The 13,028-nt window shown below is 41.8% G+C and overlaps 1 protein-coding gene across 5 annotated transcripts in view; it reads left to right on the top strand.

Annotated features, from left to right (window-relative positions):
• Window positions 1–2,980: 2,980 nt before the first annotated feature.
• The window catches only part of LOC144699992 (ARM repeat superfamily protein), a 37,148-nt gene continuing 27,100 nt past the window's right edge, over window positions 2,981–13,028 (top strand). For 4 of the 5 annotated variants that reach the window (XM_078571356.1, XM_078571355.1, XM_078571354.1 and 1 more), the window contains exons 1-8: window positions 2,981–3,131; window positions 4,416–4,511; window positions 4,781–5,041; window positions 5,188–5,348; window positions 6,257–6,322; window positions 7,106–7,223; window positions 7,303–7,412; window positions 7,519–7,614. In XM_078571356.1, coding sequence (XP_078427482.1) covers window positions 4,801–5,041; window positions 5,188–5,348; window positions 6,257–6,322; window positions 7,106–7,223; window positions 7,303–7,412; window positions 7,519–7,614 — 792 coding nt within the window. In that variant the 5' untranslated portion in view covers window positions 2,981–3,131; window positions 4,416–4,511; window positions 4,781–4,800. The remainder of the gene's footprint in view (window positions 3,132–4,415; window positions 4,512–4,780; window positions 5,042–5,187; window positions 5,349–6,256; window positions 6,323–7,105; window positions 7,224–7,302; window positions 7,413–7,518; window positions 7,615–13,028) is intronic. The other variant, XM_078571353.1, reaches the window with a different exon arrangement.

Genomic DNA, 13,028 nt, shown 5'->3' with positions numbered 1-13,028 from the left:
AATGATAGATAAACGAGATTATGGAGATGTAAGAAGGTGGTGTGATAGTGAAAAAATAATGGTAGAATCTAATTAGGCTATCAACGATGTTGTGAAAGAGCAACGTAAGGCAAAGATTTTTATATTAGAGCTTTATGTTCCGCCATGATCACATCAATTTATGAGTGCTGGTAAGCTCCTCCCTCTTCTCTAATGCCTCTTCCCGCACATCCAAGACACTAAGAACACATTATCTTTCAATCAGCCCGCATAAGTAGGAAGCAAGTTCAAGATGAATTTCACAGTAATCCATGCACCTATTTAAATATCAGAGGGTATGGATAGAAATAGGAAGGAGAGATGAAGCAACCCTGAAAATTTCAGCTCAATCGGAGATGTGGATAGTTAGATATCGCAGTTTGAATTTGGAATAATCCTAGCCCTTGATTTTTCCTCCTACCTCGTCATCGGCGCTAACTCTTCCACTTTTTCCATTTTGGTTGAACTGTCAAATCTTTCAGATTCCTCATTCTCTCATCTTTCCTACTTGCGCCTTTCAAAGCCACCATGTGTACCTGCAAGGAAAAAGACAAGAGACATGTTTTTTAATTGGTAATTGATTATTCCATAACGTGGCATCGCGTAAATTTGGATAAATTAAGATGAATAAGTTAAGTAATTTCATATTTTATATTTTAATGTTATATTTCAGTGCTAAAAATATAACAATATGTGAAGGTCAAAATTCATTTATTCAATACTTTTTCCTCGTGGATTCAGTCCCGAATTGCTTAGTCTTTGTAAAAAATCCTATATGTATAATTAACTTATTCATCTTAATGATAAATGAGAAGCCTCAAGCAACATAAATTAACCCTAATTTCTGATTATTTCTCCTTTGTCTCCCTTACTTATTGAGCCTCCTCTCCGTTCTTGCATGATCAGATGTTTGGGAATATATGGCCTGCAAGCCAATCACACATTCTACATCTCATTTGATGTACATTAGTATGTATAAAACCATTTTGGAATTGTTCCTACTTTATAAGGCAAACTAAAATAAGAAAAAATTTTATCCATCAAGTTTTTTTTATGCATGTCATTCATGGAAGTTATAAGATTAAATGGAAGTGGAGGAGCACTTTGGCTATTGAGAATCATCTTGACCTAGGTGGAATATGGGATTCCACGTTGAGTCTCCTTAGACAGTCATCATATCGTTAAGGTCCATCAACAAATCAGTTCATATTTATCAGTCCACATCCATCTATTCACATCCATTGGTCCATCTCTAGCCATCCAGTATCATCATCCACATATCCCCTTTATTCCATAAATAATTATATATGCATTGCTTGTCATCTTTCTCATCGCGACATATTCATAAATTAGACATGTCTCCTCTCATCCTCTAGATTACCATAGATAGGACATTTTTAAAGTCTAATTTTTGTTTCTTGTGGAGACTAAGCAGTCAATTTATTGTTGAGTTAAGGGTTATACCTAAATACTCTAACTTTGAGTTCGTCGTCCCTTTTGTCTCCCCTCCCACATTCTTAATTCATGAGCTCTCACTCTTAATTTATAAACAAATTTAATTTTACATGTACATTTGAGCTCGCCATGTCATTTTTCAAATTACATTTTTTTTCATTAAAAATCTAATTAAAAACTATATAGATCATAGCCTCGTTGGCTCATTGCATGCTATCTATAATTTTTTACATCGTCAAATATATATATTAATGCCTCGTTCGATGGAGATAATAAGCTACCATTCTTAGCTTAAATAAAATTTCAAATTTTCTTTAGATTTACATTTTGGTTCACTATATCATATTTTAAATTGCCCTTTATTTCATAAAAAAAAAAAGCAAATTAAAACTTATATAGGTCATAGCCTTGTAGCCTCACTGCATAATTAAATAATGGATACTTAATTTGTATCATTTTTACTCCGTCCAGTACATTTATTTATGCCCACTTAATGGGGTTTATAGTCTATCACTGTTAATTTGTATGATTTCTAAAATTAATTTTGCATTTACATTCAGATTCTTATGTCATTTTTCAAAAAGTTCTTTCATAAAAAATTAAGAACTAATTAAAACTTACATAGGTCATAGCCTCATTGTATAATCTGATTACGAGTAATAAATTTATCTCACTTTTGCATCATCCAATACATAAATGCCTCAATCAATGAGGTTTATAAGCTATCTTTTTTCCGAACTCTTTCACCCCAGTATAAATTTAAAATATTTACTCATTGAAATTTTTACTTCAACCAACATATTTTCCCATTTATCATAAAATACAAATAAAACAAATTTACCTTTTCCCATCCTTTTAAACCTGTCACCACCATTATCCCAATGTGCCTTCCCATCATGTTATCTCTTTGGTCCCTCCCTTCACTTGTGTCTGATGATGTGACATATGATTCTTGACAAAAACCCTAATAAGAAATCCGATATCCACATCCAATATCTGATACCGCAAGCCTCGATGCGCAGGCATCAGGGATTGGTCTACACTAGTGAGGGGAAAAGACAAGAAGGTTTTATAATGGTTGGGAAGTAATATATAATGGTGTGAAAAATGGTTAGTGCGATGTGAGTGCTAACTGCCAAGAGACCCACCAAATAAAATATTACAAATGAGGCAGACCCATTGCACAACCTAGGTCCATATAATCAGGCAAGTAGAAATTTAATAAAGTTCTGGACCTTCCGTGCTTTTCCAGCTCATCCACACCTGTGGTTGACACTCCTCTTAGTGTCGTGTCATCCAGCGCCTTTCTCTTAAACTAGCAATAATCTCTTTGAGTCTGTTACGGAATTTAGGAAGGCGGTTTAAAGAGTCCGAAACCCGAGGCAGGATCCGATATCAGATGGAGATGGTCTCGATCGGACGGCTGTAAAGCTCCGAGGGAAGATCTACGGTGGTTAAAGCAATCTTGATTTTCCCCAAAGTTACCGTCTAATGTGACGGGGCATATAAACAAGGACATAGGTAAGAGAAGAGTATTGCGTGGCCTTGTCGATCTCTTTCATGTCTGGTCTGCCTTGGAACGAGTGGAGAGAGGGGAGGAAGAGAGAGGGGGAGAGAGAGGATTCCACAGGAGCGAGGCACGCTATCATCTGCTAAACGTTCGCTCCGTCACCCTGCTCTCTTTCGTTTTCTCCGGCATTATTCGAGATAAAATCCTATGATATATGGATAATCTTCGAGTTTGTGTTTCTAGATGTTCTTTCCGGTTTCTGTTGTTTGATAATTGGGCGAATATGGGTGGCTGCTGTTTCTGCTGGCTATGCTGATTGCATTGAGATTTGATGGTAACGTAGGCTTTTGATGGCGGGGACTGGACGGTTCTATGGATGCAAGAACGGGTTTTCTGGGTTGATTTGGTGTTTTAGGAGACGGATTAGTCAATCTGTGAATGTTTCAAGTAAGTCGGGGGCTATAAGAAGACTAGGTTTAGGGCTTAACTGTTCTATGCGCAGGCATGAATCGTGAAAAGATGGTATTGGTGAGACTGACAGAAATAATTGTGGAAAGTTATTGCTCCTCATCTTGGTCACTCCCTTGGCTCTTGAAAATGGTGGAGCTCGAATGTGTTGGAGTCTGGGATATCCCCTGAACTGTGGAAATAAAAGCTAAATTAGTGAGTTTCTCTCTGTGTCTGTTATTCGGGTCGCAAATGATCTTTGGAGTGATACTCTACGGTTCTATGTAGGCGATATCTACTTGAAAAGTGAAGGACACGAATGCATAATGATATTTTGCGCGCAAAATTCCCTTCTCTTTTTCAAGCACAGGCTTAAAATGGTGATTGCTTTACAATAGCATGGGGTAGACGTGTAACCAATATAAAAGGCTTTTTTGGCAAGTAGGCCGGTGCTTGGCGCCTGAAAACTCCTTTCGACGAACATTGAAGTGGATAATCTGATGTTGGATGCAATTGCTGATTTTTTTAGAACAGTATCATTGTGTCAATTTATTGGACTGGATTATGTTTCGTAAAAACTTACGGCAGAGAGATTAACTGGCTGGACAATATTCACGGTAACCTCAACCTGAAGTCATTTCTTGGAAGGTGTTTTTTTGCCGTACGTCTTCATCCTAGGGGACCCTTATTTAAAGAGGTTCTTCAATAAAAAGAGAGCTTCTCTAGAAGAATTGAGCGTTTTTGTTTTATCTCTACGGTTCTGTATGCAAGAAAAGACAAATGAAATGCTTTCACTTTTCCGTGGTCCTTAAACTTCATGAATTTTTCCATGAAGTTGGTATGGATGCAATCCTTATATTTTCATATCCTGTTAACACTCCATGGGTTGCAGTTTCAATAAAGAAGATTTGGTAGAAATTTTTTTTCTTCATTTACTTTTATTTTTATTAAAATCTGATTCTATATGTTTTTGCTGCTTTTACAGGTTTAATGATCCCCAATGATCAGTTCGGACGGATCTACAGATAGCTTGTTGGATATTTTTTGAGAGATTGTATTTTGAGCCACTGTTGTGATTTATGTAACAAGAACCAATTTCAACTTGCAATAAGATAATTCCATTTTGGAATATATTGGTCTCTATATTATGTACCCCGGAAATATTTTTGTGGCACGATGAATTGTGGTTTATTTATTCAATTTTAATGATTGGGGTTTCGATTTGATTCCAAGCACTTAATTGTTCCGTATGAAAATTTTCAGTTGTGCGAAAGCCTTATACTCTTGTTTGCTTTTGCTTGAAGAAAAAACGGCACTATTAATAAGGAATTGAACATCTGAAAATTGCAGAATAAAATTGTGCCTCTATCATGGAGAGCTTAGCACAGTTGAATGCGCTTTGTGAACGACTTTACAATTCTCAAGATTCTGCTGAACGAGCCCATGCGGAAAGTGTGTTGAAATGTTTCTCTGTGAACACGGATTACATCTCTCAATGTCAGTACATTTTGGACAACTCTCCAAGTCCTTACGCCCTGATGATGGCTAGCTCAAGCCTGCTGAAGCAAGTGACAGAACACACGCTCTCTCTGCAACTACGACTGGACATCTGTAATGCTTCTTCCTAACCGATGGAGTCTATAGTTTATTTATACAAACATTGCATTTTATCTTTTTTTATTAAACTATATTTCAACGTCAACCAGTCCTGGGGGATATCATAATTTTTTGTTGATATATCTGTGATTTGGATGAAGGGAATTATGTGGTGACTTATCTCGCCAACCGAGGCCCTGAGCTACAAACATTTGTTGCTGGTTCGCTGATACAACTCTTTTGTCGAATTGCAAAGTTCAGTTGGTTTGATGATGATAGATTCCGTGACGTAGTCAAAGATCTCACGACCTTCCTCAACCAGGTGAAGAGGATATTTCTCCAATCAGCATGACTTATGTGACTTAAAATTTACACGCACGTGTCTTAAAGTTTTAGTGATCCTGTGTTATTTTCTTCATAACTTATGATTTAAGTTTGAGTTCTTCGTTCGCTATCAGGGGAACGATACTCTGCGTTTGATATCTGAGTTTGTGTATATGGTATATATAAGCTCTTACATTATCTCTGCGGATTTTTCCTTCTTCTCGCCAAAGGGAGAGCCATATTGTAGGTCTTGAGTAAAAATAATTTATTTGTGTTAAGGAGAGCATAGGAAGATAGGTTTGTGTAGCCGGGGTTAATGATTTTGGTCGCACTGTACTGCTGCCAGCTTCAAAGTCTAGAATCCTAATCTAATTGTCTGCTGCCTGCACTCACACGCAATGGGAAGCTGAAGACAGTTGCTATTTTTTTATATTCACCCTCCTGCTTGAGGGCTTTCTCTTTTTCAATGCGGTAATCGACCTCCAGTTATTGCATTAAAACTCATTTTTTGTCATAAAACTCGCTGCTATTTGTTTGATTACGCAGTGCCATCTTTCCATTTCTCATCTTATAACACTATGCTCCATTCCTTTCTTCCTGTTTTGATGAATTGCCTGGATTAAGTACATGAACTTAAGAGTTAATTTCCTTGTTGCTTGGTTTTGTCAAACGACCAACAGCAGTTGCACATGTCATGTTTTTCCTTCGTCCTATATTTATTTCTAACTGAAGATTGTTCATTCGTTCTATGTAGATTTTTGTTCTCTGCAGCGGTTGTACTAACACCATAGATAACCTTGGTTTTTCTTCCTGTCGTTTTTGTTCATAGTTTTGGCAGTTTATTATGCATCTACCATCGTTTAATGAGTTTTTTGTGTCTTGAATTTATTTTGTACATTGAATTAGGGAACATCAGATCATTTTGCTCTCGGCTTGAAGTTGTTCAATCAGCTTGTATCTGAAATGAATCAGGTTACTGATGAAACTTATGCCTCATTATGAATGTTCTTTTTGTTTCTTCAGAAAAATATGAATGTTCCTTTTTTAATGTTATCTGTCCATGATTTGTTTACATCACTATATTTACATCACCATAAGTCTTGTGTGCATCTCTTCTCCCCTGTCAATCTTACCTTATTCTGGATTTTATGTAAATCTAGAGCATAGAAATAAATGTCTTCATCATTGTATTTAATTTTTTCCTGAGGCTCTGAAGTCAGACTGGAGGGGCCCTCGTTTGGAATGTAGGTATCCAAGAATGGAACCGAGGTTATGGGAGTAAGTGGAGTGGAGCAGGCTACTCCACAAGGCGTCATTGAGAAATAGATGGAATGGCAAAAAACATAAAGAAAATATCTTCATTGTCACCGAATTCATTCTGAACTTCCTTGCGGAACCGCCATCCATACTTTTCCCATTAAAACTGGATAACCTTCCATGTCAATACTTTAATGCTTGGTTTTCTAACCATCAATGATTTGCATATCAATTGTGAAAACTGATCCCATTTCAGAGTACTTTACTTTAAGATATATTATGTTTGAGAAAGATCCTTTTTCACCATGGCGTTTCCTGTAGATCTTTTGCAGAATTTTATCTGCACCAGAGAAAATCCTAGTAATATTATCTAGTAATTAATTTTGTCATAGTGTTAGGATGTTTTATGATCTACGCTTTGTTATGCTTTTAGGTAATGAACTGTTATTATTTTTTCGAGCTTCAACAGTCAAACTCTCTTTATTATTAACATTTCAGCCAACCTCTGGGCTCCCTCTGACACAACATAGGAAAGCTGCGTGCTCTTTCAGGGATCAGTCCCTTTATCATATCTTCCAGATTTCATTGACGTCATTAGGACGTCTAAAAGATGATGGTACTGTGTTATCATCTTGTCTTGAATTTTTTTTTCAATATGCATATCTTTCCATAGTTTTATCATTGGATATTTGCAGGCTCAAGTATGTTGAGGGAACTGGCCCTTTCACTTTCGCTCAAATGTTTATCTTTTGACTTTATTGGGACATCTTTGGATGAAAGTTCAGATGAATTTGGCACTGTACAGGTGAAATTTATTGGATTTATCTAATTTGATCATGAGATTATTACCCCCTAACTTATGCGCGCCATTTTTTTTGGTTGTTTTGAATCTGTAAATCTGATCTCCATAGATTCCATCTGCGTGGAGGCCTTTTATTGAGGAGCCTTCTACCCTTCAAATATTCTTTGACTATTATGCTGCCACTGAGCCGCCTCTCTCGAAAGAGGTATGAAATGTCGATTATTCCCCTAATCTTGCTGGATTTGCAATCTAACATAGTTGTTGTCTTCCTAATCACTTAATTTCTATGAATTTTCTATCTGAAGGAAGATGTGTATTTTTTTTTTATCTGCAATCCCTTTGACCATATTTTTTTGCCGTTCCTATCTATATTCCATTTTTTTTGCACCACTAGAAAACTGATCCCGCTTCCTAGGCCAAAGAAAAAGGGTTTATTGATGATATTGAACGCACATTTACCTCGAGTTTATCGTGTACTGCCTATAGTTTTTGAAGGAGATGGAACTAAAAGAGTTTTGAGAAACTGAAAGTCTGTTTTATATTTTGGTGACTTCATTTATCTGCTACATATCTTTTGCATGTAGTAGCTGTGTGGTCTTATAGCTGACATTGTTTTAAAGTTTTATTATTTTTTAATTTTCTTGGATATGCCTGGTTTCATGCCCTTGAACCTCATCAAATTGCTAGGGAATGTGTGAGGTCCCTGAAGCTTGTGTTTGGTCGATCACACAAGATCGATCACACTGAAGCTTGTATTTTTCGGAAGAAAAGAGGGACGAACACCCGCAAGTGGTGATCAACCCGAATAATATATATGTAAGTGAATTACATGACCGGTCCAAATCATCGTCTCTCTTACCGTCACTTGGTCCAATACCAGTATGACATAAGACTCGCCGTATCATGTGGGACGCAGTCCGTCATTATTACCCTTCCCTTAAACATCATTGCGGTGCAGCCATATCGTCATTATACCGTGAGGAGCCTTCCCCATTACATATGTCCCCTGCACACGCCTCTCTCAATCGAGTCCCATCAGGCTGTGTCAGAAGCCACAACCACTCCCATGAACTTCTGCACATGGTACACACTGCTGATGTATCAAGGAAACATATGACTTTGTAGGACTGGGGTCATAACTCTTCTCCTTAGGAATAGGCATCCAAAAATCCTTTGTTTTGAAGGCACCCTTTGCTTCTATAGAAGATTTCAGGTAAGGATGGTACGCTTCTCACCCATTGAGCCCTCTCAGATCTTCTAGTATGCATCTTGACAAAGAAGATTGTGCTTCTCCACACCTAGGAATCCCTTGTCCCACTTGAAGGCCAAAGGGGTAACAAAGCCTGGTGGATACTCAGTAGGTCTTGCAACCTCTGGCCGGAAAGAATGCCCTTCAAAGTCTGGTTCCAGGTGTCATCCCAACATTCTCTAACAGATGTGTGAGGGTGCCTTTCCGGTTGGAAAATAATGAACTGTCCCTTAGATGTGCTTCAAAGAACTTCTTGACTTGTGGAAAGATCTGTCTCATGCCCTGCAAGAAAGGAGGTGCCCCTCTAGTTGAGGCTGTGGGCATCACCCAGTTCAGCTCTACCTTCATGTCCATGTCCTCGTCCAACCCCATAATCCTGCCTGCCCATTTGCAAGCAATGCCATGTTCAGACCTTGCAAGTGCAGCACCTCTAGTCCCCCTTGCTCCACCTGGTCGACAAACCACCTCCCAAGAGACCCTTGCTAATCCCCTGTTGTTCCCTTGTCAGGTCCTTTCTAGAAAAATTGTCTCATCATGGCATCCAAGTGCCTTCCAATTTCTTTTGGCAGTTTAAAAAGGCAGATAGGTAAAATAATGGAATTGTTGAGAGCACTGATCACAACAGTACCAGACAGCATGTGGCCCTGCCAGCCCTCTAGTCTCCTCTCCACCTTCCCTCCAGCCTCTGCAATCCGTGCTCGAGAGCCTTCCCCTGTGTTAATCCCAAATGTCGCATGAGTAATGTCCCAATGGGTGTCCCCAGCACCCTGGAGCATTGCACCTCATCCTCTTGTGATAGGCCAAGACCTCGAAGGCTGATTTTGCTCGGTTGATCTGCAAACGTGATACATATGTCAAAAAGTCAAACAACGTGGAGAGCTTTCTAGCTTCCTCCACTGAGCCTTCCATGAAAAAAGCGGTGTCGTCTGCGTATTGCAGTGGCGGAATACCTGTTAAGAAGTCTGCAGTCTGGAAGCCTCGCCGCAAACCATGAGCACACATGCTGATTGTACATGTGGCTGGGGCATCCACTGCTAGGACAAATAAGCCTGACACCATTGGGGGTATATCACCCTTCTGCCAGTCTTCCATTCACTAACAGTGAGAATGAGTGGGATATAGCTTATCTTCAGACCTATTGCACCCACTCGGCTGGAAATCCTCTCCTCATTGTGGCTGTCAAAAAATCCCAATCTGGGGAATCATAGGATTTTGTGAAATTCACTTTCCACGTGAAGCCTTTATTACCATTTCTCTGATCAGCTGCTAGGATTTCACCTGCCATGGATGGGGAGGTAGGGCTGGACGCAAAGATCAGCGGAGGTGTGATGACAGAGATGGAGGCCGGAACCAGGACGATGGAGGAAAAGGGGAATAATGGAGAGGAGAGCTCGCGGGTAGTAGAGGACGCGAGTGGAAATGACAGCATGATGGAGTCACAGAGCTTGGGAGCGATCGAACAGAAAGGGGCCAGGAGAAAGGGCACCATGCGGTTGCCAAGAGGGAGGAGATTACTGAAGGGGGACTTATTGGGTCGATGCATTGGTTATGAGAGGCAACAACTATATATCAAGAACGTTGACGGAGTGAAGATATGGCTAGAGGTAGGGAAAGGTGGGCGGATGCATTTCCCTCGGGACTGGATGGCAGTGAGAGTGGGAAAATCAAGACGCGACAAGACGGAGAGGAAAGCAAACAAAGTGAGGAGCGGAGTAATGGAGGAGGTTGAGATCAAGGAGACACTCGAGATGGAGAGGGAGGCAGTGGCGATCGAGATTGATGATGCAACACGAGACTCAATTGTGGGTGTGGTCGGAGGTTTCACGGAGACTCAGAAGGGCGGGAGGGGCTGGTACCAGGATCCATGAGATGCATATCATGGAGTGTGCGGGGGCTCCGGGATGTCAAGAGGAGAGGGATTGTGGGCAAGTACTTACGGGAGTGGGGTGCCATGGTGGTGTGTTTGCAGGAGACGATGTTGGGGGAATGTGGGGTAGAGGAATGGCGTGGGGTTGGAGGGAGTTTGCTGGAGGGGTTCATTTCGGTGAATGCAAATGTGCGGTCTGGAGGGGTGATAATTGCTTGGAACGAGACACTCTTAAAGAAGGAGGAGGCATGGCGTGGTCGATTTACAGCGGCGGTGAAGTTGACAAGGTGTGATGGTCTGGGGGTGGTCGTAGTTTCAGTGTATGGACCAGTGAACGCCAGCTTGAGGGAGGGGCTATGGGTGGAACTGGCGGAAATTGTAGATAAGTGGCGAGGGATGCCATTGCTGTTTGGGGGGGACTTCAATGTGACACTGGAGATCAATGATAAACCCAATGGAGCGGCGGGGCGTGACCAGGGGTCGGAGGAGTTCTGGGCCTTCTTGGCGGCAACAGGCTTGCAGGAGATGGGGCCCAATGATTGTTGCTACACATGGCGGAGTTCGAAGGGAGTGGCTTATAAGTCTCAGCTGGATAGGTTCTTGTGCTCAGTGGAGTTGATGGAGAGGTTCCCGGGGGTAGTTGTACAAGCATTGTCCAGGCCGTTATCAGACCATACACTGATCATTTGGCAGTCTCAGGAGGGCTTGGGGCGGAGCACATGTTTTAAAATTGACAGGTCATGGCTGCGAGAAGGGGGGTTCAGAGAGGAGGTTAAGGATTTATGGCGTACGCACTCGGAGCAAGAGCCAGGGCCAGAGAGATTAGCAATTCACATAGATGGGCTGAGAGCGCATCTGAAAAGCTACAGAAAGAGGATAAGGGAGGTGAGATGCAGAGTAAGAACCAAGGCCCTCACAAGGATTAGAGAACTGGACGAGGTGGAGGATAACCGGACATTAATGGTTGAGGAGATTCAGGAGCAAAAGAGGTGGAGATGTGTGGTGGCAGAGGAAGACAGGAAGGAGGAAATGGATTGGAGACAAAGGTCCCGGAAGCTTTGGCTAAAGGAGGGTGACGCCAACACGAGGTTTTTCCACCTTGCAGCAAATGGACGACGGAGAGTGAATCAGATTATTTCAGTGAAGGTCGGTTCACAGAGGTTTTCCGGTACGCAGGCAGTGGGGCGTGCAATGGCAGAACACTTTCGTTTGATGTCATGGGGGGGCCCCCAAACAGATGGAGGTGGACGGGCCAAGGAGCTTCTCAATTAACCCAAGGTCAGAGAGATGATTTGGTGCGGCCTTTTGATTTGGCGGAGGTTCGGGCAGCTATGGCACGATTGAATGGCGAAGGCGCCCCGGGACCGGATGGCATACCGGTGTTTTTCTACAAGGAGCTTTGGAATGAGGTTCAAGAGGATGTGATGGCCACATTGGGGGAATTGAGAAATCCTCAAGCAAATATGGAAAGGATAAATAAATCTTTCCTCTTCTTACTACCGAAGCGGCAAGGTGCAGAAAATGTAGGCGACTACAGGCCCATATCGTTATCCAACTCCATATATCTTATAGTTGCAAAGGTACTGGCTAATCGGTTACAAGGGGTGCTTGGGGATTTGGTTGGTCCGTTTCTGTCTGCTTTTGTTCCGGGTAGACAGCTAGTTGATTGTGCAGTCTTGGCAGGGGAGATTATTGCGTCGTGGAAGGAGAATGGAACCAAGGGGTTCATGTGGAAGATAGATTTTGCGAAGGCATATGACTCGCTGGATTGGCGATTCTTATTGGCATCGTTACGAAGGAGAGGTTTCCCGGAGGAATGGATAAAATGAGTGAAGCGATGCGTGACGTCTCAGTCTTTTGCGGTGTTGGTTAATGGTCGTCCAGAAGGTGGGTGGATTAGACCACAGAGAGGGATCAGACAAGGGTGTCCTCTAGCACCAATGCTTTTTGTGCTGGCAGCTGATGTATTAGCCATAAGCACATCCATGTTATGTGGGAGGGGCTGTATTCGAGGTTCCAGACGCCGAGCAAGCCATTGGGCATCCCTCTGCTACAGTATGCCGACGATACATTGTTCTTTATCGAGGGATCGGTGGAGGCCAAGAATTTGGCGGCACTCCTGCGGGTGTTCGCGGATTGTTCGGGACTGCAAATCAATGGAGGTAAATTAGAATTTGTGGGCTTTGGTATGTCTCCGGAGGAGGAGACCCAGTGTGCCAATGCGCTTGATGCGCCAGTGGGATCACTGCCTATGAGATACCTGGGGCTACCCCTATCTGTCGGTAACCTACAAAAAGCAGATTGGCAACCAGTGGTGGAAAAAGTGGAGAGACGCTTGGAGGGATGGAAACAGCAAGTGTTGTCGCGAGGGGGGAGACTTGTGCTTTTGCGATCTGTTTTATCAGCTATACCAACCTTTTATCTCTCTGTTTGTAAAACTCCGATGGGGGTTGAGAAACGCCTAAGTGGGCTCATGCGGAGATTCTTTTGGAAAGGGGCAAAT

Source organism: Wolffia australiana, chromosome 2, assembly GCF_029677425.1.
Source record: "Wolffia australiana isolate 7733 chromosome 2, ASM2967742v1".
NCBI classification, from domain to species: domain Eukaryota; kingdom Viridiplantae; phylum Streptophyta; class Magnoliopsida; order Alismatales; family Araceae; genus Wolffia; species Wolffia australiana.
Note: the sequence above shows the minus strand (reverse complement) of the source record. Positions and strands in the feature narration are given on the sequence as shown.